Source organism: Sorex araneus, chromosome 9 (genome assembly GCF_027595985.1).
Source record: "Sorex araneus isolate mSorAra2 chromosome 9, mSorAra2.pri, whole genome shotgun sequence".
Lineage (NCBI taxonomy): Eukaryota > Metazoa > Chordata > Mammalia > Eulipotyphla > Soricidae > Sorex > Sorex araneus.
Genome location: NC_073310.1, coordinates 64,291,717 through 64,316,857, shown reverse-complemented (window position 1 = coordinate 64,316,857; position 25,141 = coordinate 64,291,717). Strand labels below are relative to the sequence as shown.

General features: G+C 56.7%; 1 protein-coding gene across 4 annotated transcripts; it reads left to right on the top strand.

Annotated features, from left to right (window-relative positions):
• The first annotated feature begins 919 nt into the window (after nucleotides 1-919).
• PRPF18 (pre-mRNA processing factor 18) lies at nucleotides 920-23,265 on the top strand. Of its 4 annotated transcripts, none has more exons than XM_055147332.1 (11): nucleotides 920-1,069; nucleotides 2,830-2,907; nucleotides 3,017-3,043; nucleotides 5,631-5,735; nucleotides 7,699-7,812; nucleotides 8,959-9,105; nucleotides 10,781-10,849; nucleotides 11,391-11,531; nucleotides 11,637-11,708; nucleotides 13,296-13,451; nucleotides 22,790-23,265. In XM_055147332.1, exons 1-11 carry the CDS (start codon nucleotides 1,004-1,006, stop codon nucleotides 22,868-22,870), a joined length of 1,056 nt encoding a protein of 351 aa, XP_055003307.1. In that variant the 5' UTR covers nucleotides 920-1,003; the 3' UTR covers nucleotides 22,871-23,265. The 4 variants fall into 4 exon arrangements, with proteins under 4 accessions (XP_055003307.1, XP_055003306.1, XP_055003310.1 ...); XM_055147331.1 differs by lacking the exon at nucleotides 22,790-23,265 and adding an exon at nucleotides 16,824-17,061; XM_055147335.1 differs by lacking the exon at nucleotides 3,017-3,043.
• Nucleotides 23,266-25,141: the final 1,876 nt, after the last annotated feature.

Below are 25,141 nucleotides of genomic sequence, written 5' to 3'. Positions count from 1 at the left end.
GCTAACACCAAAATTTGTGTCATCCTTATTGGAATTTTGAAAAACTTCAATGGTATAGCATAAAAAAGGATAGATTACCCCCTCTGTATTAGAAAAAAAAATACTGGGGTGGTTTTTGGGTCATATCCAGTAGTGCTCAGGAATGACTCTTGCTCTGTGCTCAGGGATCACTTCTGGTGGGGCTCAGGGGACCATATGGGGTGCCTGGGGTCAAACCCAGGATCGCATGCAGGATAATCACCCACAGTACTGCAGACTCTGTTTTGAGAATTTTTTAAAAAATCACACACTGGTCTCATACAGTTTTTCTCTCCAAATTTTCTTTTGAATTGGACTTTTAAAAAAAGGAAGAAAAGAATTTGTGATGACATTTTAACCATGTCCCTAACATGATTTGGACCGGACGCAAACATCTCAGCTTGGGTGCCCATCGTGAGACTGCACGAGTTCCGGTGAGCTGGAAATTTCAGGAAATTTCAGGAAGTGTAGTGGCCCTGGAAGAAGCCTGGGGGCTGCAGCGACATAATAACAGTGGGGAGGGCGTTGGCCTTGCCCGCGGCTGACCCGGGTTCGAGCCCCGGCATCCCTTAGGGCGCCGCCAGGAGTAATTCCTGTGTGCAGAACCAGGAGGACCCCCTGAGCATCGCTGGATGTGACTCAAAAAGCCAAAAAAATTAAGGAAGAAAGGAGCTGAATGCGAGTTCCTGAGCGGACAGGTGCAGTCACGTGGGCCAGGGCGCCTGTCAGTGCCCCCCCTCCCCCCACCCCCGCCCCCGTCCGGCTCCTTCCACCCGGTCACTCCAGCCGCGCTCCCGGGAGGCGGCGCCAGGGGGCGCGCGCACCCTCCGCGGCTTCGCTCACTGGCGGCGCCGGACGGCGCTCTCTCCCCACCTCTCGGTGCCCCGCACTTCCGCCGGAAGCGGCTCTGGGAGTTGTTGTTGTCGTCGGTTTCCCGGTGTGGGGGCCGCGGCGGGGACCCGCGGGCGGGCGCGGGGGCGGCAGGATGGACGTGCTCAAGTCGGAGATCCTCCGGAAGCGGCAGCTGGTGGAGGACAGGAACCTGCTGGTGGTGAGGGCGCGGGCCGCGGGATGCGGGGGCCCGCGGGAGGCCTGTCCCCCGGCAGGGGCTGCGGGGGGCCCGCGGGAGGCCTTTCCCCCCCCCCCCCGGCAGGGCTGCGGGGGGCCCGCGGGAGGCCTGTCCCCACCCCCGGCAGGGCTGCGGGGGGCCCGCGGGAGGCCTTTCCCCACCCCCGGCAGGGCTGCGGGGGGCCCGCGGGAGGCCTGTCCCCACCCCCGGCAGGGCTGCGGGGGGCCCGCGGGAGGCCTGTCCCCACCCCCGGCAGGGCTGCGGGGGCCCGCGGGAGGCCTGTCCCCCCCCCCCCCGGCAGGGCTGCGGGGGGCCCGCGGGAGGCCTGTCCCCACCCCCGGCAGGGCTGCGGGGGCCCGGCCACCCCTGCCCCCCCCGCGCCGGCGGGAGAGGTGCCCCGCGCCCGGCCTCAGTGCCGGACGGCAGGTGCGCACTGCCGTGCTCCCGGGGTTCTGCTTTAACTGAATCACAGGCGCAGCTTTCGTGATCGAGTTGCAGTCACGCAGTGCTCGGCCACCCGGCCCTCCACCGCCAGTGTCCCCAGCATGCGCCCCGCCACCCCCGCCCCACCCCTGCCTCCGTGGCGGGCGCCTTCCTTCTCTCTCTCCACCTCTGGGCATCCCAGACACTGAGAGGCCGTCACGCTTGGTCCTTTCTCGACTCTGGGCACACATGCCCCATCCCCAGGGTCCCGCCAGCCGTCACTGACTCGGTGACCCCTTCCCCGCCAGCTCCCGAGGCAGGCGTCCCGCCCTGGGCCGTCCTCCTGGCCCTGTGCCTGCTGTCCCTAGGGGTTAGCCTCATGTTGCTGTATATTCCACATATGAGTGCAGCCATTCAGTGTCCCTCTCTCTCTGACCCACTGCACTTAGCATGATACTGTCCCCGACCGCCCATGACTTCATCTTCCCTAACAGCCGATGCTCCTGTTTAGAACACAGAAGTGCAGCTGGAAGTCCACGAGTAACAGTGGTAGGGGGCCAGGAGAGAGTATGGCGGGGCAGGGCGATTGCCTTGCACTGGCCAACCTGGGCTTGGTTCTTGGCACCCTGTAGGGTCCCCTGAGCCCTGCCAGAAGTTACCCCCGAGGGCAAGAGCCAGGGGTCTGACCTGAGCACTGCTGGGTATGGTCCCCCGCTGCCTCCCGAAAAAAAACGAAGAACAAAACAAAAAAAGGAACCATCCTAGATCATGGAGATGATTTTAGGAGTTGATTAATGTAATTACGAGGAATCACTTTCAGGTGACAAGGATTTGAACACTCCGGAGCTCTCAGGACGGGGATTTAGGATGTCTTACTGTTTTTGATTGCTTCTGATTGGAGAAAATTAGGGGCATCCTATTGCATGTGCTGTATAGACATAAGAATCCATTTGTAGAAATCATCTTTTTACTTAGGCATTGGGATATTGAATTTCGACAGTGTAAACATTTGGAATACATATGTGTGGGTGTGTGTGTGTGTATATATATATATATATATATATGTTGGGGGCACTGTTTCTTTGCTGTTGGCCATGCCTGGTCAGATTACGCCATCAGTATTTCTGTCCTGTCAGCATGTACACCAGTGTGGGGGGTGGGGCAGTGCGTGTCATGGAAGTCAGTACACTATAGGAATAAAAGTGCCAAGTTCTCGAAAGACTAAGGAATGCTTTCCGTTTCTGAAGGCATGTCTTGATGATGGATCAAGAAATTTTGTTATCCAGGATGCATTGTTAACTTACTTTTTTCTTCAATAGGAAAATAAAAAATATTTCAAGCGCAGTGAACTCACAAAAAAAGAAGAGGAGGCGTATTTTGAAAGATGTGGCTACAAGGTAGGAAATCTGCTCTCCTGTGTTCAGTTGTGTCTGAGTTTAAATTTCTGTACTTGTTAAAGTGACAAAATTATTGATCTTTGTTCAATTTATCAATGTTATACATTAGCCTGTAAGTGAGAAGCCATCTGGAGAGGTACGAGTATTTGGTTTTGATTTTTCTTTTCTCTTTTTATCTGAACTCAGGAAAATATGTGCATGACTTTTGGCTTGGAATGGTTTGGCTTTTTGTGGACAGCATGAAGTGGCTTGAGATCAAAGCTTGAATTTTAAAAAAAGAATTAAGTCCTGATCTGATAGTTCTTCATTTTCATCTCCACGACCACTCCCCGCCGCCTCTCCCAATAAAAGTCTATTTTTAAAGAGTTCAAAAGTCTTACTCATTCAACAGCGGTGATATTAGCTGCTTTCTTCTAAATACTTTAAGCCATTGATTTTTATGTTTAAATTGTTAGTAATTCTTTTTTGGCTCTGCATATCAATGCCTGAAATTAGAGCCATGTTACATGTTTATGCTTTTGTTATTTAATAAGGTGTTACATTGCAAACACTGCTTTAGTCTATTGGACAGAAAACATAGTTTTTAAATAATTCTTCGAAGCAAATGAATTGGCTGAGATTTAAACCTTAACTTAAACCAAAAATAAAAGTTTTGCCTATTTTAGAAGCTGTGAGTGAAATTACCTAGTTGGATAAGATATTGGGGTTTTTATTGGGAGGGGTTAAAGGTTCTGAGATGAAGTTATATTTAAATTATTTTAAAGGAAAAGCTATCTGACTTAATAATTTAAAAACCAAAATTCAGAGGTTCAGTTGAAATATTTTTTTGCCATATCATAAGTTTGAAATAAGCTTTTTGCTCATGAAACATCACTATGAAATAATACCCTTGTGCATGTAGCGGGAGACAGTTTTGGAAGTGGTGTGGCCTAGCGTTTCGAGGAGGAAGCATGTGAATGCAGGTGGTATGTATGTGCATTTGGTTTTTATTCTGTAGTGTTGGGAGAAGGGAAGTGTTGTACCTGTATTTCTAGATACGACAGTCTTAACGTGGATGTTTCCAGTATGCCTCATGTTTAGGAAACTAAATACTTGAGTTTTCTGTAAATAACGGTCCGTGGACGTCAGGCTGGACCCTCATCCCCTCCCAGCGTGGCACAGTCTGCGGATTCCTCCGCCTTGTTGCTGCCCCGGTCCTGGAACCGGAACCTTCCCAGCTTTCTGATCAGCTCGGGAAGCCACTGAACGTGGCGGCAGTTCTGCCCTACGTGTCTGCTTAGTAGAGATGGCAGCGCTCTGTTGCTTATAGATGGGAGAGAAAAGCAGAGTAATCGCGGGGAAATATTCTGGAAAAGTGGGGTCCAGCTGGCAGTGTCCTGCCTCTCCCTACAGGGAACTGCCGTTCTGTCCTGAAAAGATTCTCATCCAGAGCTGTTGGGAGATGGGTGATTTGATGTTTACAAAGCAAACAAATATTTTCCTTTCTAAAAAAAAATGTAGGGGCTGGAGCAGTAGTATAGTGGGTAGGGCGTTTGCTTGCAGCCAACCCCAGATTCGATCCCCGGCATCCCAGATGGTCCCCTGAGCCTGCCAGGAGTGATCCCTGAGCGTAGAGCCAGGAGTCAGCCCCAGTGAGCACCACCGAATACGACCCAAAACCAGAAACAAACTCCCCAAATCTAAATATTTTCTTGGCAGTAATGAAAACTTGTATCTAATTCCTTTATAGAGGTGTGAAATTATGCTATCTTGATTTGTGAAATGATGCAGTTTAGTACCTTAAGATTTCTGTTCAAACTGTTAACACTGATAAATAGTATCCTTGCAGACATAAATACAGTTTATGGTTATAACCTGTAGACTAGGAATTATATTTTAGCTGCAAACCTTCTTAACTGAATGTTTCTTAATGTTGATGTTCGCCCTCCCGCATTTAAAAATGCCTTATTCCGCATTGTTTTAGGTTTGTCTTAGGGTCCTGTGGGAATATGGGAATTGTGTTCTAATGTCTTTACAGAACACACACTGGGCCTTGTAAATTGCTGAATTCCGGTTCCCTAAATTTGGGCAGCAAACTCAGGACAGACATGAAGAGATTCCCCCTGGGTTCGTAGGAACAAGAGTGTCTCCCCTTTCTCTGGCATGGATAGAGAGGTGCTGCATTTCCACCCGCCGAGTTCAGGGTCTAAGGGCAAGTTCGCCCTGCGTGGTGGGGACCTTTTGCAGAGTTCTCTGCCTTTGGGAGAAGAGCAGGCTGGAGCGCGAGGCGTCAAGGCTTCTGTGGGAAAGTGTCAGTCTCCTCTGAACCCACATCGAGGATCAGACAGTCACCCAGGATGATGCCCTTTGTCAGGGAGTGAAGCAGCAAGTGCATTGTGTTTCAGGAAAAAAGGAAAATTCTTGCCATTCGGGAGAAAGGGAGCCTTTGATTTCACCCCTTGAGATACTCGGTTTGGAGCTGGTTGTACTCAGGTGCCGTTTCTGGAATCAGGAATGCCGCCCCCACCTGCCTGCCCTCTGCTTGTGTGCCCCTGGAATGGACCCGTCTGAGCCGCTCTGGAAAGCATGCACACAAGGCTGAGCCCCACCCAGGGCGTTAGGAAGCTGTCCCCATTTCAGACATGTTTGGTTCCAGCGAATGGCTGCCGTAATGCGGGGTGACTCGGAACCGGACTGCTCGTTTCTTAAAGCCTGAATTTTGTTTCTTCTGGCCACTGATGCAGATACAGCCCAAAGAGGAGGACCAGACCCCGCTCACTGCATCCAATCCCGTCTTAGAGCTCGAGCTGGCAGAGGAAAAGTTACCTATGACTCTCTCTAGGCAGGAGGTAAGTGTCTGTGTCGTGTGGAGGCGTCTGGCCTCGTTCACCTGCAGAGCTTTCCGGCGAGTCACGTGTCACTGTTTCCTAAAGAGGGTTATCTGTCGCACCGGAGAAAACACGGTGTAGCTGGCTGTTTTTTTCCACAGTGTTCTAAATTAATCTTTGCTTTCTTGGATATATTATTTTTACCTATTTTTAAAATTTATTTATTGAATCACCGTGAGAGCAGTTATAAAGCTTTCAGGTTTAAGTCTCAGTCATACAATGGTGAAACACCCGTCCCTTCACCAGTGCACGTTTTCTACCACCAAAACACCCCCTCCCACACCCTCCCCCTACGTGTGTGGCAGATGATGTCCACATTACTCTCTCTCTGCTCGGATTACATTCAGTATTTCGACACTGGACCCACCATTGTTATTTGAGATTTCCCCCCAACATTTAGATCTGCCGAAAGGCAGCATTAGACACTGTCTTCTATTGCTGATTATGAACAGCATATGATGTCGTGTGGCTGTGGTAGCGGCCGCGCGATTTTGGAATTCTGAGCTTTTAATAATTAAATATGGAGGGATTTCTGCCAGAAGCCACTGGGTTCCGAGATTTGTGTCTGAGTCTCTGGGATCGTGGCCATTAAGCAACTCGATCAAGAGCCAGAGAGGCGGTTCATGGGCGGCGACTCCTATTTTAATTTTTTGAAAATTTTTTTTTCAGACTACATTCTCCTAAACTTGAAAAAATTTTGTTCTTACAATTTTTTAAAATTGTAAATCATTCCGTAATTTATTTGTTCATCATACAGTTGTTTCAAGCATACAGTGTTCCAGCACCACCAGTGTGACCACCAGTGTGAGCTTCCTCCGCCAGTACCCCCAGTTCCCTCCCGACCCCAACCTGCCCTCTCAGGCACATGACAAACTTACTTTATACTGCTTATTCCGACAAAACTGTAAGAAATGGTAAATAGAATGACCAGGAAATCAGTAAGAACCAGTTTGTGACTATGATTTTGACCTATGTAAATAAAAACCCATTAATAAAATGCCTTTCTCATGTACATATGGAAGTTTTCAACTCTGGAATCTAAAGTATATCACGTTAAGTTTTATCTTGTACTTGGATCTCATGATGATAATAATCACATCTCACCTGTCATTAATGAAACCTATGAAGCAATTCTGTGATGATATATTGTGGGGTGTACTCGCCTGAGCTATTTAGGGCTGGGCCTAGTAGAGGCCAGGTAGGAACAACCAAGTTCAAACCCTGGGTAAGGGGTCCCACCCCAGCCATGCCGGGGCCCTGGCTCAGAGCGCCCGCCTTGCAGCCTGAGGTTTGCATTTCCCAGTATCCATCTCCCCATCCCGTCCCTGTGCCCCGCCCTTGCACTCCCCCTCGTCTGTCGCCCCCCAGCACCACAAGTGATTTCTGGTCCCATGGCAGTGGGGGTGTGAAGGACCACAGAAGGGGGGACCCCAGTCCTTTTTCTGTTTAGATGAAATACAGCATGTATGCAACGAGTGTAGAAGACGAAAGTGCAGTACAGTGGTGAGTGCATGACAAGGTACCGTGCAACCCAGTGTGACCCACGTCAGAACGGGGGCTGCTGTCTGCGCCCGAGGCCCGAGAGACCCTCTCTCGCCGCTGCCCTTCCATTCTGGGGGGCCTGGGGGAGCGAGTCAGTGCTGAGTCTTGGCTGTGCTCATTGAATGATCAGACTCCAGACTTGATTTCCCTTTTCTGGTTATGAATATTGTCATCCCCTCCTTTCTTCGTGCTTCCTTATGTACTCAAGGACATTGATTGTGTATTCAAGCACATCCCTGAAATGGAAGTCTCAAGTCCCCGAGGGTTATTTAAGGTGCGATAGCTCAGTCTACCCCTCACGGCACTCTCTCCACCTGTGTTCCGAATAAGCACCCGCCGTCTAACTAGGGCTGCTGTTGACTGGTGGCGATTTTCTGTGCAGGTTATCAGAAGGCTGAGAGAAAGAGGAGAGCCCATCCGGCTGTTTGGGGAGACTGATTATGATGCTTTCCAGCGCTTGAGGAAGATCGAGATTCTTACACCGGAAGTCAACAAGGTGAGAAGTCTGTCAGGCCGAGTGGTCCTTGGCGCCTAGTCCAGGCCAGCGTGGAGCCGGCAGCGTCCGACTGGCGGCGCTCTCGGATGGAGGTGTGCACTGCCTGCTCCTCCCCGCGGAATGTCTGTTTCCGAGCAAAGCGTGGCGCGTGCAGGCCTGGCAGTTCTGTGCCTTTTGCCAGACCCAGGGCCGTGAGCTGCGCCTTCCCTCCCGGCAAGCTCCTGGGCTGCAGAGGTTCGAAGTTGGACTCGAGAGTATGTGTCAGGCCCTTTCTGACTTTTTTTGCTGGTCACTTTTCTTGTGTCTGTGTATTTTTCATTTCTGATACCAGTTGTGTGCACTGTCACAATGTCTTTGTAACCTCGAGCTGCTAGGAATAAAATCTGGTAAGAGGTTTTAGTAAACAGTTTAGGTGCCCGTGTTATTTCTCTTGGGTAAACATTCAGAGTAGGACCGCTAAAGAATCGTTTAGGTTAAGCTTTACGAGAACTGTTCTGTTTCTGGTCGGCAGATCGTGTGCTCTTGCTGGCCTCCTGCCTTCTCACCCTTCTCTCCAGTCACGTGGGACCGAGCCTCTTCCTCTAGATGGGCTGACCTTGACTTTTTCCTTGTAGTTTGTGTGTGCGTGCTGTTTGTGTTTCGATTACTTTCCAAGTCTTTCCTCTTAGACTATAGAAATTCTTTATTCTGAAGCCCAGTCCTGGGTCATATATAGAGTGTTTTGTGACACTTCTATTCTGTGGCTTACCTACACCTGATACTTTTTTTTTTCTTTTTGGGTCACACCTGGCGATGCTCAGCGGTTACTCCTGGCTCTGCTCTCAGAAATCACTCCTGGCAGTGCTCAGGGGACCTTATGGGATGCTGGGAATCGAACCTGGGCTGGCCGCATGCCAGGCTAATGCCCTCCCCGCTGTGCTATCGCTCCAGCTCCTACACCTGATACCTTAAATCAACGACAAATTGCTTTGATGAAAAATTTTCAATATTAACTTTGGATGCCCAGCGACGATAACTGTATAATCAATTGGAATTTTAGCCGGTCTGTCTTTCCACTCCACACGGAGCAAAACAGACACAAAGGGAGAAACCAGAAGAGGAACGTTAGTGAAATTTCTTCCAGATACAAGTGTCGGCCTTTTCCAGGGGCTGAGGAACGACCTGAAAGCGGCCCTGGATAAGATCGATCAGCAGTACCTCAACGAGCTCGTGGGCGGCCAGGAGACCGGCGAGGAGGACACGCAGAACGACCTCAAGGTGCACGAGGAGAACACCACAATCGAAGAGCTGGAGGTGAGCCCGGCCCCGTTCCCCCACTGCTCCCCACCGCTCCCCTCCCCCTCATGCAGCTCCCCCTCCTCCCCGCCACTCCCCCTCCTCCCCCAGCCCCTCCTCCTGCTGCTCCCCTCCTCCCCGCCACTCCCCCTCCTCCCCCAGCCCCTCCTCCTGCTGCTCCCCCTCCTCCCCACCACTCCCCTCTTCCCCCAGCCCCTCCTCCTGCTGCTCCCCCTCCTCCCCCAGCCCCTCCTGCTGCTCCCCTCCTCCCCACCACTCCCCTCCTCCCCCAGCCCCTCCTCCTGCTGCTCCCCCTCCTCCCCACCACTCCCCTCTTCCCCCAGCCCCTCCTCCTGCTGCTCCCCTCCTCCCCACCACTCACCGTCCTCCCCCAGCCCCTCCTCCTGCTGCTCCCCCTCCTCCCCATGCTCCCCCTCCTCCCTACCAGCACCTCCTCCTCACCCCCCCTTGCCCCCTGACGGCTGCTCTGTTGCTGTGCGGGAGGCTGTGGGCCGCGCAGTCCTGCCCTCTCCGTTTCTGGTCCGTTGCGGGTGTTTGGCGATTAACCCCCACGCCCCAGCGCTGCGTGACGCCCGTGGGTGTGCTCGGTGCTGCTCACTGCCTGACTGGGGTGGCACAGACAGGGCTGTGACAGACTGGGGCGTGTTGCTCCCAGGAGCCCGGCTTCTGTGGCGCCTTCCAGCTGTCCCAGCGGTGGCTGTTGTCCCCAGCCTGTGCCACCGTCTTGGCCCCGGGCCCGCAGGCGCTTGGCAGCATCTCGCTTTCGGTTTCCCGGGTGCCGAGTGTGGAGTGACTCAGAGAGCCTTAGCACAGCCGGACCCTGTGGGTGTCGGCGTGAGCCAGGCCTGGTTCCCAGAGCTGCGCCCTGCAGCGGGCCCCGCCCGAGAGGGGAGCCTGGGGGGCCGCCCGCCCCGTCCCGCTCAGCTGTGCCCGTTGCTGGGCGTTCTCTGGCGCAGCCAGCGTGAGCAGCTCGGCTTGAGGTCTGTGTTGGGGCGGGCGCTGAGAGGAGTCTCCCGAGGGGCTCCGCAGGCCCGGGGCCCCTCCTGGTACTGCTCGGTGCGGCCTGAGGATCAGGGCTGCCAGGCCCCCTGGCAGTGCTTCCCGGTGCCAGAGCTGGAGCTTTGCCCCGCGGCCTCCTCCCTGGTCCCTGTCACAGCATTTTCCCCGCTCGTCAGTGATACCCAGGCCGTGGGCGTCAGGTCACCCCAGCATGTGCTGTGGCCCTTGGGATTGAGTCAGGGCCCCCACGTGCCCCGGAGGCCTCTCGTCCCCTGGACCATCTCTGGGCCTCTCTCCCGGGGACTCTGAGGGCAGAGGTGCCGTGGCGCCGGGCTGGAGCCCTTGGGCTCATGCTTGCCCGGAGAGCTGTCCCCCGGCGCCCTCTCGGAGACCCCTACAGTTGGCCCCTCCGGGCTTCAGCTTGGTGGCTTCTCGTACACCCACCACTTGGAGAAACCGATGCCGTTGTCTTTAAGTTAGAAGCTTTTTGCTCCCCCAAATGTGTTGCCCTCAGCTCTCGCTCCCTCTCAGCTTCTCTGGCCTGGCGCGAGGCGGGAGCGAGCTGTCCGAGGGGGGCCGGCCCGCGCCAGGGGGGCTCTGTGGGAGGCCGGGCCGTAGAACACGGGCAGTGTTGGTCTGCTCCTCACTCAGGGCAGGACACTGTCTCCTCCAGGCCCTGGGAGAGTCGCTCGGCACAGGCGACGACCACAAGGACATGGACATCATCACCAAGTTCCTGAAGGTGCGGGCGCTCGGCTCCGGGTGGGGGGGAGCCAGACCCGGCAGTGCTCAGTCTTCCTCTTGGCTCTGTGCTCGGGGGCCACTCCTGGAGGGCCAAGGGGACCCTATCGGTGCTGGGCTGGAGCCTGGGTTGGCCGAGTGCAGGCGGGCGCCTTCCCGCTTGCTCCGGCCCTGCTGCAGGAGGCGCCTGCAGACAGTTCCTGCCGGCATGCGGGGTTCTTGCGCTCGGGGGCCGGGGTGGGCCCAGTGCTTGGGTGCTAGCCCTGGCTCTGCTGGTGGCGTTTGGGGGATAGTGAGGGCGTCAGGGATCGAACCAGGGCACCTGCGCCTGGGATTCTCTCCGTGCCCGAGATGGGCCATGTTCAGCTAGGACAGTACGCAGGACAGGGACTCGCCTCACGCCAAGGTGCCACGTCAGAACACACGAGATACGCACGTGGTTGCTGGGTTGGAGACGAGGTCTCAGACGAGGTTTTGTGTGTGCAAACTTTTGAGCACGTTGGACCACTAGGTGGCGCCACCTGACCTTGTCCCTCCCGCAGTTCCTCCTGGGCGTCTGGGCCAAGGAACTGAACGCCCGCGAGGACTACGTGAAGCGCAGCGTGCAGGGCAAGCTCAACAGCGCCACCCAGAAGCAGACCGAGTCCTACCTCCGGCCCCTGTTCCGGAAGCTGCGGAAGAGGGTGAGGCTTCTCGGACCCCTGCCCCCCCACCCCCTCGCCCCGTCCTGCTTGGGAGCTGGCAGAGCAAGTCATGCTGTTTTTTGATTTTTAAACTTTCCTTTGCAGAATCTCCCCGCCGACATCAAGGAGTCCATAACAGACATTATTAAGTTCATGCTGCAGAGGGAGTACGTGAAGGTGCGTGGCCGACGCGGGGCGCAGGCCCCAGTGTCCTCTGTTGGGCAGAGCTTGGGGGGAAGCGCCTCTGGGGAACGCGCCTCCAGGCTCCACAGTAGGTTCCTAGTCGCTCTGGTGCCAGCTTCAATGGCCGGTGATGCACAGACCGATGTTCATTTTACTACTAGTGGGATCGAAATTCAAAATCACAGCTGGCGGGAAATCCTTGGACGGATTTCCACAGAACACGGCTGCATGGGTTCATTGTCCAGGCCGGCCAGCAGAGCCTGTCTCTCCTTCTCTGGCCCAGGGACCCCGCTGCGGCCCCCTGCAGCCCCTGACGCCCGTGCCAGGGCAGGGGATTCCCCAGCCCACCCTTGGGGGCAGGAGGGAGGGGTGGGCCTTGCTGCCCGTTGAGGAGAGGCTGGGTCGGCCCAGGGCGGGACACTGCTCAGGCCTGTGTGTCGCCCGGGCTCGCCGCCTCCCTGGGTGCCGGGCGGCTGCCCTAGTGGGGCTTCGAGGCGTGGCTGGATCTCCCGCCGTCTGAGACGCTCAGTTTACAGCCGCCGTTTACATTCTTAGGGCCTTTCATAAGGGTGAATGGATGGATCAGCCTGCCATCGAGACGCCACAAAAAGATAAAAAAATTCAAATTCCTTGGTCACGGGAATGGAGAGCCCGTCTCCCACCCAGCCGCTGTCGCCCTGGCTTTCAGCTTTTTAACTTCCCCCTGCAGTGCTTAGCGACCTGACTGCTCAGGGACCCTCTAGGGTGTGGGACCAGCGAGGGCTGGCCACGTGCAAGGCGAGCGCCTCCCGCCCCGTCCTAGGCAGAAGTGTCCATAGGGAGAACTCGACCTACTTTCTAGCGTTTTCTTTAAATATTTACATAGTAATCAGTGAACAAAATGAACGTATGCGCTTTGAAAATTAACTTTGGTGGAATTGAACAGAGCTAATTCATGTGTAGTGTAGATGCATTTTTCCTGTGAGCCTCCTGGTGTGGAGTTTTGAAAATGGATCTGAGTGCCAGAGAGCTGACACCCGGGGGAAAGGCTCTTGGTTTGTGTGCGAACCACCTGGCTTCTGTCCCCAGCGGGGCGGTGGGGAGGGGAGGGGAGGGGATGTCCGAAAACAAAACTCAAACTCGGCAGGACAGAGTGACGGCATAGTGGTTTGAAGTGAAGCTGTTGGGGCTCCTCGGCCTCCCCCCGGCCCTTCAGGGCGCTGAGTGTCGTGGTTGCTTTCCCCTATTTCTTGCGCCCAGATATGCAGGCTCGGTTTAGAAAGGGCTGTTAATTTCCCCAGAGGCCGGCCGCTAAGAGCGGACGAGCGAGCGGGTCCCACGCCCCGTCGGCCAGTGCCCCGCTGCCAGCGCCCAAGGCTGGAGGGCAAGGCTTGGCGTTCTCCCTCCAGCGTAGGTTTGGCTCCTGCTTTTCCAGGCCCATTTATGGTCCTGGGAAGGGCAGTCGCCGCGCATTTTAATTTCTTGTTTGAATAACAGGAACTGGTTATTGGACGCAGGCAGGAAGTAGGTGAAATGTGCGACACAGACTTTTGACCCGGCACGTCCCCCGCCCTTTCTGATCTCCTGCCACACTTCCTCTAGGCCAATGACGCCTATCTGCAGATGGCCATCGGGAACGCGCCCTGGCCCATTGGTGTCACCATGGTCGGTATCCACGCCAGAACTGGGAGGGAGAAGATCTTCTCCAAGCACGTTGCACACGTTTTAAATGATGAAACACAGCGGAAGTACATCCAGGTAAGTGGCCTGGGGGGGAGTGGCTCTCGTGGCTGGCAGAAGGGCGGGGCGTGTGCTTGCACCCCGCCCATGGCGGGGGGGGGGGGGGGGGGGAGGTGCGCTCAGTACTCCAGCACCCAGGAGGGCGCCTGTAGCTTTGCTCGCAGGAGTTAACGGAGAGCGACACATTTTGAGTATTTTTCAACAAATCCTATTTTATTAGTTTCCAGCTGGCCTTAGCGTTGATTGTGCCAAAAGGGCCTCCATAGTTACAAATTTGCATGAGACTGGTCTTTAAGAATCTGACAGTACTTATGTAAATGGACAGACCTGATGCATTTCATGTATTTTTTTCCCTTCAAGTTTCTGAAGTGTAATTTTGGTAAAGTTACATCTATGTCAAATAAACTTACTTGCTGTTGGGTTAAGTTTTCCTTCTTTGTGAGGGAGGGGGGAAAAATCAACTAATCCAGTTTTTGTCAAATTGTCAAAAATCCCAGTTTGTTTCTGTGTGGTGACTTGATGAATATTAATTCTGAAGCTTGTAGAGATACTTGGGAAATTTACTTAAAATGTAAAATTCACTTAACATGCATAAAATGCTTTCCGGTTTTGTGCCAGAGAATCATCATTACCATATTCATGAATTATCTTTTTATTTGTATTTCAATTCCAAGTGGTAAATGTTAATTTGGGTCATGCTTTATGCCTCATTCGCATATATTAGCATCTTAAAATGTAATATCCACCTGACTCCCTTAATACAAACTTTAAAATTTGTAGAGTTCACATATTTGTAAAATTCAAGGACATGTTCATTTTTTAAATAATCACCAGTGTCTTGAAGGCCAGAAACTTTTAATTGGAGAAAAACATTGTGTTTTGAGCAATAGAAAGCAGTTTCTTATAATTAAATTTGTTAATTATGTTCAGTGATGCCACAGCCAAAGCTTCCAAGCTCCACTGTGTATAAAGTTTACATAATTAGATGGTCTTAAAAACAATTCATTTTTTAAACTATGGAATGATTTTCTTCCTGGATTCCGAATTTTTTAGTACCTAGTATTTTTAGTGATTTGTGACTTACCTGGAGGTAAACATATGACCTCTCCTTCTTCCATTGTCATCGTTCTTCTTTTCTTCCCCCAAACCGGTTCCTTCCCATTAGAAGGGAAGAAAGTCTCCTTTCCCCCAAGGTAATTAAGGGGGATTGTTAACATGCTGTACCTGAAAGAGGAGGGAGACCCCACGGGCTGGTCCTCGGGGGCTGCTGTGGGCTTAGCAGGTGACTGGAAGAGGCTCTCCAGGGACGCTTGAGACATGTCACCCGTGGGACATGTCCCCTCATATGCCATGGCCCTCGCCAGGTGCTCAGAAACCCCCACCCCTCGGCCCTTGGGTCTGCTGCCGCAGTGCCGCCTGCTCCCTTGGCTGTGTGGGGGGCGGGGGTCTGGGCCGGGCAGCCTTGGCCCTGCGGGACAGCGCGAAGGGAGTTCCTGAAGGAGGGAGTGTGATCGGACGGACGCCGCAGAGCCTCCAGATGGGCCCATGGGCACTGTCTCGGAGTCTGGTCGCGTCTCTGGCCACTTGGGTGCCACGTTCCCGCCCTCGGTGGATGGGCTCATTCCAGAGGCGGTGAGCAGGGATGGGGCGGCGAGATGGGGCCGGACGCTGGCATCTCTCGGGCTTGGCTGGCGGGGTCTGGCGCGAGGCTCCTCTGCCTTTTTTTTTTAACTTGACGAACTGCCAACATTTTGGTTACTTTCCAAAAAGTATTCATTCATATGATTTCAAAACACTGGCACACTTTTTTAAAAAATTGCATTATGTAATGCCCTGGTGCGATGTCTTAAACTCATCCGTCACACAGCTCAGGGCTGAAGAGCGTGACCAGTCCCTTTGCTTTTTTTTTAGTCGCATTCTTGGTTCTAAACTGCCTTAGGGCTGTCCTTGTTCCTTCTCTACTTCCTGAGCTTGGCATCCTGAAATGGAACCGTTTAAGGAGGTGATTAGCTGTGGGGTTGGCAGGCCTCTCCTCGGGTCAGAGGGTGAAGGGTCGGACTGTGTGTGCTGCCTGGGGCTCCTAGCAGCTGCACCCTGCCCTGGGGGAGGGTGCTAGGGACTGTGCTTTAAGGGGATCCTGTGTGTGTGTGTGTGTGTGTGTGTGTGTGTGTGTGTGTGTTGGGTGGGGGCAGCTCCAGGGACTGTGTTTTAAGGGGATCCTGTGTGTGTGTGTGTGTGTGTGTGTGTGTTGGGGGGGCAGCTCCAGGTGCTAGGGACTGTGTTTTAAGGGGATCCCATGTGTGTCTGTGGGGGGGCAGCTCCAGGTGTGTGCGTGCGTGTGTGCGTGCAGCTCCAGGCCAGTCTGCGACCCTGCTAAGCACATGATCCCGGCTTCCCTGGGCTAAGATATTTGCCAAGGAGAGAATTAGGACAGCCATTCCATGGGGTGATTATTTCTTGTTTCTTTGGTTTGGGGGCTACACCCAGCAGTGCCCAGGGCTCCCTCCTGGCAGTGCTCAGAGGGCCAGATGCAGGGATTGAACTGGGCGTGGCTGAGTGCAGTGGCGGCATCTTAGCCCTGGGCTGTCTCAGGGGCCCGGTCATGATCTGCGGGCAGGGTGGAGTGTCCGTCTTAATAGTGCAGGAGGCGCAGAGACTCGGACCCGGAGCTCCTGAGGTTCCCTGCTGCCCTGGAGGGGCACGTGAGCCGCTGGAAGCCAGGGCTGCCCCGTGCCCAAGGCAGCCCTCTTTGGGTCGGCTCACTCCTGGCTCATTTGCCTGTTCTCGGACAGCATTTCAGTGAGCTCTTGGGGTGTACGGAATAATATTTGGAAATTTCAAAGCAGCGGCGAGAAAGACCTGCTCAGACTGTTTCCTAACAGTTCTCGGGCGCTCCTGCGGGAACGTGATTTCTTCTGGTCTCATGCAAACCTGTGTCAGATTTAAACTGTGCAAGTTGTTTGAAGTGTCGGTTTCCCCAGGAAGACGAGCGCACCGTGGGGAGGGTTCTCGTACCAGGCCAGGGAGCCCATTAGTGCGCCTCCAGTGCAGGCTTAGATTCCAGTTACTTGGAGGAACTTCTTCTGCCCAGTGTAAAGCCACCTCTGGTCCAGCCTGGGTAAAGCTGCCGTGACACAGGTCACGGGAGCTCTTGATTCCGCCCAGGCTTTCTCAGGCCCGTCACCCGAAGCCAGCTCTGGCCAGTTCCCGTCTCGGGGCGCTTGTCCTGAGTGAGGAGGAGGCGGGAGAGGGGAGCTGGCCGTCCGCCAGCTGCCGGCGTCCATCCCCGAGCCCTTCCTCCCGGGGCCTGGGCCGTGGGTCCTCCCCAGGGCAGGTTTCTGGGGGCGGGAAAGGGGTGCGAGGATACTCATTCCGAGCATGCTTTCGTAGGGTTTCAAAAGCAGCGGCCCGTGGTGTTCGTCTCTGTCCAGCGTGCTCGGGGCCTCAGTTTGCCAGTTTCTCTGGAGGGCAGCACCAATAGTCTCATGAGGAGCACTCCAGACCTCGCTCACTCTTGGCGCGGGTCATCGATTCTCGCATTTGCCGAACACACCGATTCACGTGGCACTTGTGAGCGCATGTTCTTGTTTGGCCAGAGGGGCCTGGCGGGCCCCGCTGCGGGGGACTCAGCTTGGTGCTGAGTCGTCACCTGGGGCTCGGCGGGCCCGGCCCGGCGTCACTCGCTGAGTCGTCACCTGGGGCTCGGTGGGCCCGGCCCGGCGTCACTCGCTGAGTCTCACTCGGGGCTCGGCGGGCCCGGCCCGGCGTCACTCGCTGCCTTCTGCATGGTAAGCTTTCTGTGCTTTGAGCATCACGTTTTCGCTTAGTTCACGTTCATCGCTTGCTTTAGTAGGACTTTGGCCGTTCATTGGCAGTTTGAGAGCACTGTAGCAGGGAGCCTCGCCACGCCGTAGGTTCTGCCCCGAGGTGGGGCCGGCTCGTCCTGAGGCCAGAGGCAAGGGGGGAGCGACTGTCCTGGTGAAATGTCCTCTGCTGGACAGACTCAGAGGCGCCCGTGCCCGGCGGCCCCTCTCTCTGTGCCGCTGTCCTGAGGAGCGAGGCCTGGAGTTTGCGGGCTGCAGGCGGGTGTTCCCACGGCCCACTGGCCCCTCCGGTTGGAAACAACTCTCATTATCCGGGATTTTTGTCTCGTATTACGTGCCGTGATATGTCAGACTCTGTTTGTATTTGATATTCTTACCTAAATATTCCATAATGCTTTCAGTGAGGGTTTTTTTTTTAATGTGATAGCACATTAAAAACACATTAAAAAAAACTCACCATCGGACTCCTTTTTTTTTCTTTTTGTGTCACACCCGGCGATGCTCAGGGGTTACTCCCGGCTCTGCACTCAGGAATTACCCCTGGTGGTGCTCAGGGGACCATATGGGATGCTGGGAGTCGAACCTGGGTCGGCTGCGTGCAAGGCAAACGCTCTCCCCGCTGTGCTACCGTTCCAGCCCCCGGACTCATTTTTAACTGTCCAGTTGGTTGGTCAGATTGTGGAAGCAGAGTCTTGGCCTGGAGTCCTAGTGACCAGCAGGCCGCCCGGGGAGGGCAGTGTGCAGAGAAAGCCGGCCCCAGCGTCGGGGTGCCTGTGCCTCTGCCCTGCGGGAGGGTGGGCATCACGGCACCCGCGAGCAGGGAGCAGACTGGTTTCTGAGGGAGTCGTGCCTGAGTTGACGGCCTCCTCCCCAGGGCCTGCTAACTCACTCCTGTTTCCCTTTGGTGGTGGTGAGGGAGGGTCTTGAGAAGTGGGCCCGAGAGTCCCCACCCAGAGCTCGTAGCAGCTTGCACTCCTCCGTGGCACGGTGCGTGAGCTTGCTGTCCTTTGCCCTGCACCCAGAGTCACTGGCATGTCGAGGCCATTGGGGCCTGGTCCTTGCTTGGAGAGTGAGGATTCCTAGTGTGAGCCCGCCCGGAGAGACACAGGAAAACAGGGCTCAGAGAGGCAGTGGCGGGGGCAGGGACGCTGCCACAGTGCGCCCTTAGCAGGGAGGACGTGGGCGCGCTTGGTCGGGCCAGGGAACATCTGAATGAGAATGAGCTTTCGAAGGCGCATGGAGGCACCAGTGAGGATCAAGAGCTGCGAGAACAGCTGAGGAGGCGTCCAGAGTTCTCTCCGTGAGCGCGCGGAGGCTGGCCTGGAGGGGGCGGCGGTGGGCAGCGGGGCCGGGGACCGCGAAGGGCGATCTGGACGAAGAGGTCCCACGCGCAGAGACTCGCCATCAGACCACTCTGGGGGGCGACCTCCAACAAGACATTATACGGGGCTTCCAGGAAAGGAGATGGTCCCTTCCGACGGCGGGGACCGACCTGCCCGGGACAGCGAGGAAGCCCTTGGGAGCTGTGAGTGCGGGGCACGGCCGGGTCCTGTGGTCACAGACCGTGGCGCCTGGCCGCCGAGAGCACAGCAGGAGCCGGGCTGGTCTCACAGACGTGAACACGAGGGCAGAGGGGGCGAGTCCCTGGGGCGTGGGCCTCGGGCCGGGCAGTCTGAACTGTCCCGTAGACTCCCTCTCAGGGCGTGTGCGTGCCCGGGGCAGGGGTGAAGGGGGGCAGCACCGTCTGGGCGGGAGTGGGGTCGGGGGGTTCAGGGAAATTCGGCCCAGATCTGCTGCCTGGTGGTTTGGTCTCGCAGCTGGTCTCGTCGGAGGGTGAGTGGGCCAGGGAGGGGGGATGGGAGGAGGGGCTGGGGAGTGCGTTGGCGCAGAAGCCTGCGGGCTGCCCTGGATGGCGCGTTCACCGACGGCGCCCTCCGAGGAGGCCAGGAATCCCTGGGTCTCCCAGACAGCCCTGTGCAGTAGAAGAAACGGGGTGGCGGGTTCCCCGAGAACCTCGTCGGTCTGGCTGGCCTCAGGGACTTGGGCCTGGGCTCGCTGAGGGTGGAGGTGAGGACTGCAGGTGCCCCCGGGCCCCCCTTGGCTCTGCTGTCCGGCCTGGCCTTGCGGACTGTGACGGACCCCCGTTGAGAGTGAAGCTGGGGCCCCTCCCTTGCTCCCCTCTCCCTGCGGACCCTGAGGCCTCCTTGCTGCCCGCGCGTCTGTCTGCCGCACCTCTGGCACCTGCAGTGCCCGGGGAAGCCCAGCGGTGACGCCCCAGACTGGGGGGCTCTGGCTCTCGCTCCCGAGCCCTTAGCGGAAGCCCCAGGCCCCTCCTGCCTTGGTTCCCTCCGCCCCACTCAGCACCAGCTGATACCCGCCCGTGTTCTGTTCTCATTTGCTGCCCTGCCCCCTCCTCGTAGGATAGTCCCACCAGGCTGGGCGTTTCCTTGCCTTCCCCGCCCAGTTCCCTGAGCCCACAGCAGCCTGTGGCACCCCGTGGGCACCAAGTGACTATTGCTTTTCTAGAAATGAGTCGTCCGTAAAAATACCATCGTTTGTTAAAAGAGGGTATTTGCAGTCGCTAAGCCGCTCATTGTCTTACTGGCTTAGGCATTCTCAAGCACTTGGAAACCGAAATCCCGAGGGAGCTAAGAGGAAGAATTAATTTGCATGTAGAAGATAACCATGTGCTGGCCGGAGATTATGCCCCTTTAAAATCCTTGCTAGGTGCCGCCAGACTTGCTTGCAGAAATGTCCTGTTCTGTGGCGAGCATTTCTGACCCAGAACTGCGTGCATCACCATCCAGCAGCAGACCCTTCAGGTGTCAGAGTAGTTCCTTCCTGTAGCAGTGCTCACTGCCGTGCATCGGCTCCGCAGGCATCTCGTGTGAGGGCAAGCCCCAGAGACTCCGCTCCTAGCAGGTCAGGGGAGGCACCTCCCCTAATCGGCGCGTCCATCTGCCTCTGACTTGCTCCGAACAGCTGCTGCGGGGGGGAGCTGCGGTTTGGGTCTCACCGGGCACTTCTCTCCCGGCTTAGCCTCTCTCTTCACCGACCCCGTAGGGAGCTCCCGGTGCCCGCCGAGAGCCTCTCGATTATGCAGCCTCCTGGTTGGGAACCACAGTGGGGGCGCTGGCTGGGAGCAGGGACGCTCTGGACTCCGGGGGAAAAAGAGCAGAGGCCGATTACCCAGTCTTTGCCCGCCCTGGCCACACTCAGAGAGGTGGGAGGTGAAGTTCTCTGCACCGTCTGGGCGTCCCCGAGTTCCAGGAAGGTCTCGGGAGGTTTGAATGTGATGTGTCACAGGTGTTGAGTGAGTCCTTCAGGAGATAATTCAGGTCATAGGAGTAACGGATATTTTTGTTGTGTTATGGGACCTGCAGGGTTTTCCCGGGCCTTCTTACTCCTGTTGTTTTAGTTTTGGTGATGGCTGTGAGGCTGCGCTGTTGAGACACAGGTAGTGGGGTTGGTCCTCTCAAAAGTTTCTCAGGCTTTGTCTGCCGCCCCAGGCCCCGATGGGCCTCCTGGGGCGGGGGCTGGATGCTTACAGATGCACCCTCTTCTCCCCCCCTCCATTGTGAAGCTCCTTTTTTTTTTTTTTTTCAATTTTTATTGAGCCACCGTGAGATACAGTTACAAAATTTTCATGTTGGAAATTCAGCTATACAGTGATGGATCACACTCCCTCCACCGGTGCAAACTTCCCGCCACCAGTATCCCCGTTAACCCCTCCACTTCCCTCCCAGTCCTTACCCTGTCCCCTCGGCAGACAGTTGCTCAGGTGCCCTCTAGTTGTGGGCATCATGTTTTGCTCAGATATTCCCGCCGCCTCTCGAGCCTGCCTTCCAGGGGCACATGCCAGGTCATTTGTTTTCCGTGGTTCACTTTGTGTATCAGGAAAGGTTGCGCGGCTGCACGGTGCAGCTCCTTCTTGCTTAAGGAAGTGCAGGGGATCATTGGATCCTCCTGGGGGAGAAAAAGTGAGGCGCCAGGCACACGACATGGTCAGGATCTTCTGTTTCCAGCCCAAACGTTGTCACCCAGTCGGCCGGGGGATTCCATTGTTTTTCTCACTGTGGTAGGAACTGGGTGGTTGGGATTTTGGGAACCTAAGGTGAGAAACCTCACCGTGAATTGATGCTGAGTCATCCCTTAGGGTCATCAGATACTCACTGTTGCTGTGGTTGGCGGCTGCTTCACTGACTCCCGTGGCAGCTGGTTTCGGTAAAGCGCGGGCTGTGGCCTCCTCACCGCCAGGACACTGGCCGGCCGAGAGGGAAGCTGCCACTAGGGGCATCTGGCTGCGCAGTGCTGCCCAAGGCCTTCTGGAGAGCCGGTAGTTGCCGCTGACCAGGGCGGTGCGCTTGTGCCCTTCCTGTTGGTGATTTGGGGCGTAAGGACGTCAAGGCACGTTTGTGCTTGGGCAGAGGGAAAGCGCTGGGGAGGGACCGAGAACGAAAGGCCAGCTGAGGTCGCCCAAGCTCACAGCCCACCCACGCACGTCGGGGTGCGGACTGCGGGTGAGCGAGCCCGCGCGCCCTGCGGTGACTGCCTGGTGGGGCTGGGCCGGGTCCCTGCCTGGAGTAGTCGTGCCTCTGGCGAGTTCCGTGGGTTCTGGCTGCTCCGCACTGCAGAGGGACTCAGCTTTGGCAGTGGCAGTGGCCAGAGCACGTGAGTTACGAGACAGCGAGTAGCTCGAGACCGCCCCCGCCCTGCTTGGGAACTAGGCATCCTGGGGCCGGGCGAGAGCACAGCGGGGAGGGCGTTTGCCTGGCACGCGGCAAACCTGGGTTTGAGCCCCAGCATCCCATAGGGTCCCCCAAGCACCGCCAGGGGTGATTCCTGAGTGCAGAGCCAGTAACCCCTGAGCATTGCCGGGTGTGGCCCAAAAAGGAAAAACAAACCAGAGAACGAGGCATCCTGAAGGTGGGTTTATTGTCTGCGGCCATGCCACCCGGAGTGTGTCCGTTTCACCTGAAGATGGATGTTCCCGCTCTGCTGGGAGCCATCGGTCACGCCCCTTTCCAGAAACCTGCCGTGTTGCGTGTGTGTGTGTGTGTGTGTGTGTGTGTGTGTGTGTGTGTGTGTGTGTGTTTAAGCGCCACACTAACTGGGTTTGGAGTTTCACTGGGACGCTCTGGACTGTGTGTCCCTGCTCTCACTTGTCTGTGCTGCACATCGCTGTTCTGAGTCCCCCCGAGGGCTGACCGTGGGGTCAGTGCCTTACCTGTGACGCCACTGCCCGAGCTGCAGGCCTGGGCTCTGGTGAGCCTGCCCGGAGGAGGCGGGGCCACTGCCTGGAGTCAGGGAATTGGAGCCGTCGGTGGGCAGGCCAGGGCTGGCCGTGGTGGCTGTTTCCAGGGCTCGCTTCTCCCGGCCGCACTGCCCTCCCCGTGTCCTGGGTGCCCACGCGGGCGCGTGTGTCCACTCAGTCACCCAAGGCATTGCCGGCCGCCCGTGCCTCCCTGGGGCCACGGGGCCAGTGAGGGTTCGGCCCCGTGTGACCAGCCTGTGCTTGCTCCACCTCCACAGGGACTGAAGAGGCTGATGACCATCTGCCAGAAGCACTTCCCCACAGACCCCTCCAAGTGTGTGGAGTACAATGCGCTGTGACCGCGCGAGGGACGGGACGCGGAGAGTCGACTCCGCCAGCGCTGGCTCCCAGCCCCCTCACTGCAGACGGTTTGTCTCGCTTTCCTTTGAACGAGCTGAAAAAGTAAGTTCCAGAGACACTTTTGCAGTTTAAACAAGAAGACGGCGGTCTCGGAAGGGGGTTCGAGTGACTCCCCCCACACCTGGGAGTTGATTAGATGATCCCAAAAGAACCATGCAAGACGGACTTAATTATTTCTGTAAAATGTGGTAATTTTCACATTGCCTTTTATGTAGTATTTATAGAAAATATTTTTATATATTTCAAAGAAAATGGAACCACTTAATGAACTTTTCAGTCCTTCAGTGTTGTTGGACTTTTGCCATCTTGCAATAGAATTTGGATGTAAATCTTATTATTGCTAAATCACGTTATTTTTCTTGTGATTTAAAGTGCACTCATCTTCAAGGGGCCGTAGGTTTCAGAATTTGTTCATCTCTGGGGTGAGACAGATTTAACAGGAAGTTGAAGTTTGGTGGGAAGAAGATTGTCCTCTTTTGCCACCCAAGGACCAGAACAAAGGAAGTGCTCCCCTCCGGGGTTCGTGGTGGGGCGGGTCGCCCAGCCTGCAGGAGTGGGGGTGCCAGGGCCGGCTCTTCTGGAAGGCGGCACCTGTGCAGGCAGCTGTTTGTGATCGCCATGGCGTGAGGGCAGTGCCCAGTGTCCTGGACGCCGCCTCAGTCTTGCTTGCACGGGGTCACCCCCAACCCCCACGCCCATGGGGGGTGCTCGCTCACTGCTGGAGTGGGGGAGGGGCAGTCTGACCTGGGAACCCCCAGCTTCTCTGCTCGGCGCCCCCCTCTCAGGGCTGCAGGCTACGTCTTGCCGGGTGGGGGGCGGTGAGGGCCCCTCACAGGTGCTTCCCGAACATCAGGGCCTGCCGTGGGCAATGGGCACATGCGTGTGTGCGCGTGTGCGTGTGTGTGTGTGTGTGTGTGTGTGCGCGCGCGCGCGCGCGCACGTGCGAGTGAAGGTGTTTCCCGCACACCCGGCCCTGCCGTGGCCAGTGTGTGTCCGTGGCCTTCCGACCGTGGCGTTGCCGGTGGGTGTGGTGGTGGTGGCAGTGGTTCTGATTCTGAAGGCTCGGGTTAGGGGTCGGCCGGGCTGGGCTCAGTGGGACGGAGGGTGCCTCGTGTGGAGTCGGGGCGGGGCCTGCGGCATTCCAGCCCCTCCCTAGGGGCCTTCGGGGGCGGGGGGTGTTGTGCCTGTCCGGCTCTTCTCCCAGGAACTTGCCCACTGAGAGCGGCCACCCTGAGCTGGACCGAGGTTCCCTCCCCTCCGGGAGCTCCGCAGGGGAGCTGCAGCCATGGAGACGAGGGCAGCGCTGGGGGGGGCTTCCGTTCATTGGGGGCACCCCAGGTTGAGTCCGGGAGTGGTTCACGCCAACCAGTACCGGCTGTTGTCAGCCGGCGGGAGAGACTGAGCCCCTGGGCGGGCCCGGGCGAGGGAGCTGGGGTCCAGTGCGGCCCTCAGGGGTGTCCAGTTCCCCGGGGTGAAGCCCCCCAGATGGCGGCGTTTACCACGGGGGTGTGAGAAAGCCCCGCGTGCCCTCCTGGGCCGGGATCTTCCCCTGGAACAGATGTGGGTTTGGCTGTTCCGGAACCAGCCGGTCCAAGGCCCTCCCCTTCCCCCGTGCCTCCCTCCCTCCTATCTCAGGAGCCCCCTGCTTCCGGGCCCCCCGGAGTTTCCCCCAGACTCGGCTTCCGCCCCATGGCTGCAGCAGTCTTGGGACAGGAGGGAAAGGAGAGGAAAGGAGGCCCAAGGTGGACCCGGGAGGCTGGGGGACAGTCCAGATGGTGGCGGAAGCTCCTGAGAGCAGAGCAGGGGAGGCGGCTGCCCCGGCCGAGGGCGTGACAGCGGGAGGGACCCAGAGCAGCCCCGGGGCGGGGCCTCAGTCACTGGCCAGGCCGCGCCTTGTGGGGGAGGACCTGCACGCATCCAGGGTCCGGGACGTCTGAGTCTGCGGAGTGGCCGCTGGCTCCTCCCTGGTGGGCACCCTGTCCTCCTGCCCCTCGCCCGGGGGTGGGGATGGGGAGCTGCTGGCCTGTGCCTGCTTCCTCCCTGCGGGCTGGACTTGCTCTGGCCGACAGGAGACACCTTCTCACGGCACAGCGCCTAAGGGGTTCCGGCTGGCGGCCGAGGGGCCAGCGCCGTCCCCAGGGGGTCGTTGTGGGGACGCTGTCATGGCAACCGGCTTTCATCACAGACTCCGCTGTTCCGTGGGCCCAATT

Bases quoted from the DNA above. Each gene is read 5' to 3' on its own strand.
- PRPF18 (XM_055147331.1), top strand. From the start codon at position 1,004: ATGGACGTGCTCAAGTCGGAGATCCTCCGGAAGCGGCAGCTGGTGGAG. The intron at 5,736-7,698 runs GTAAGTGTCTGT...TTTTCTGTGCAG, and splicing joins TGACTCTCTCTAGGCAGGAG to GTTATCAGAAGGCTGAGAGA. The intron at 11,532-11,636 runs GTGAGGCTTCTC...TTTCCTTTGCAG, and splicing joins TCCGGAAGCTGCGGAAGAGG to AATCTCCCCGCCGACATCAA.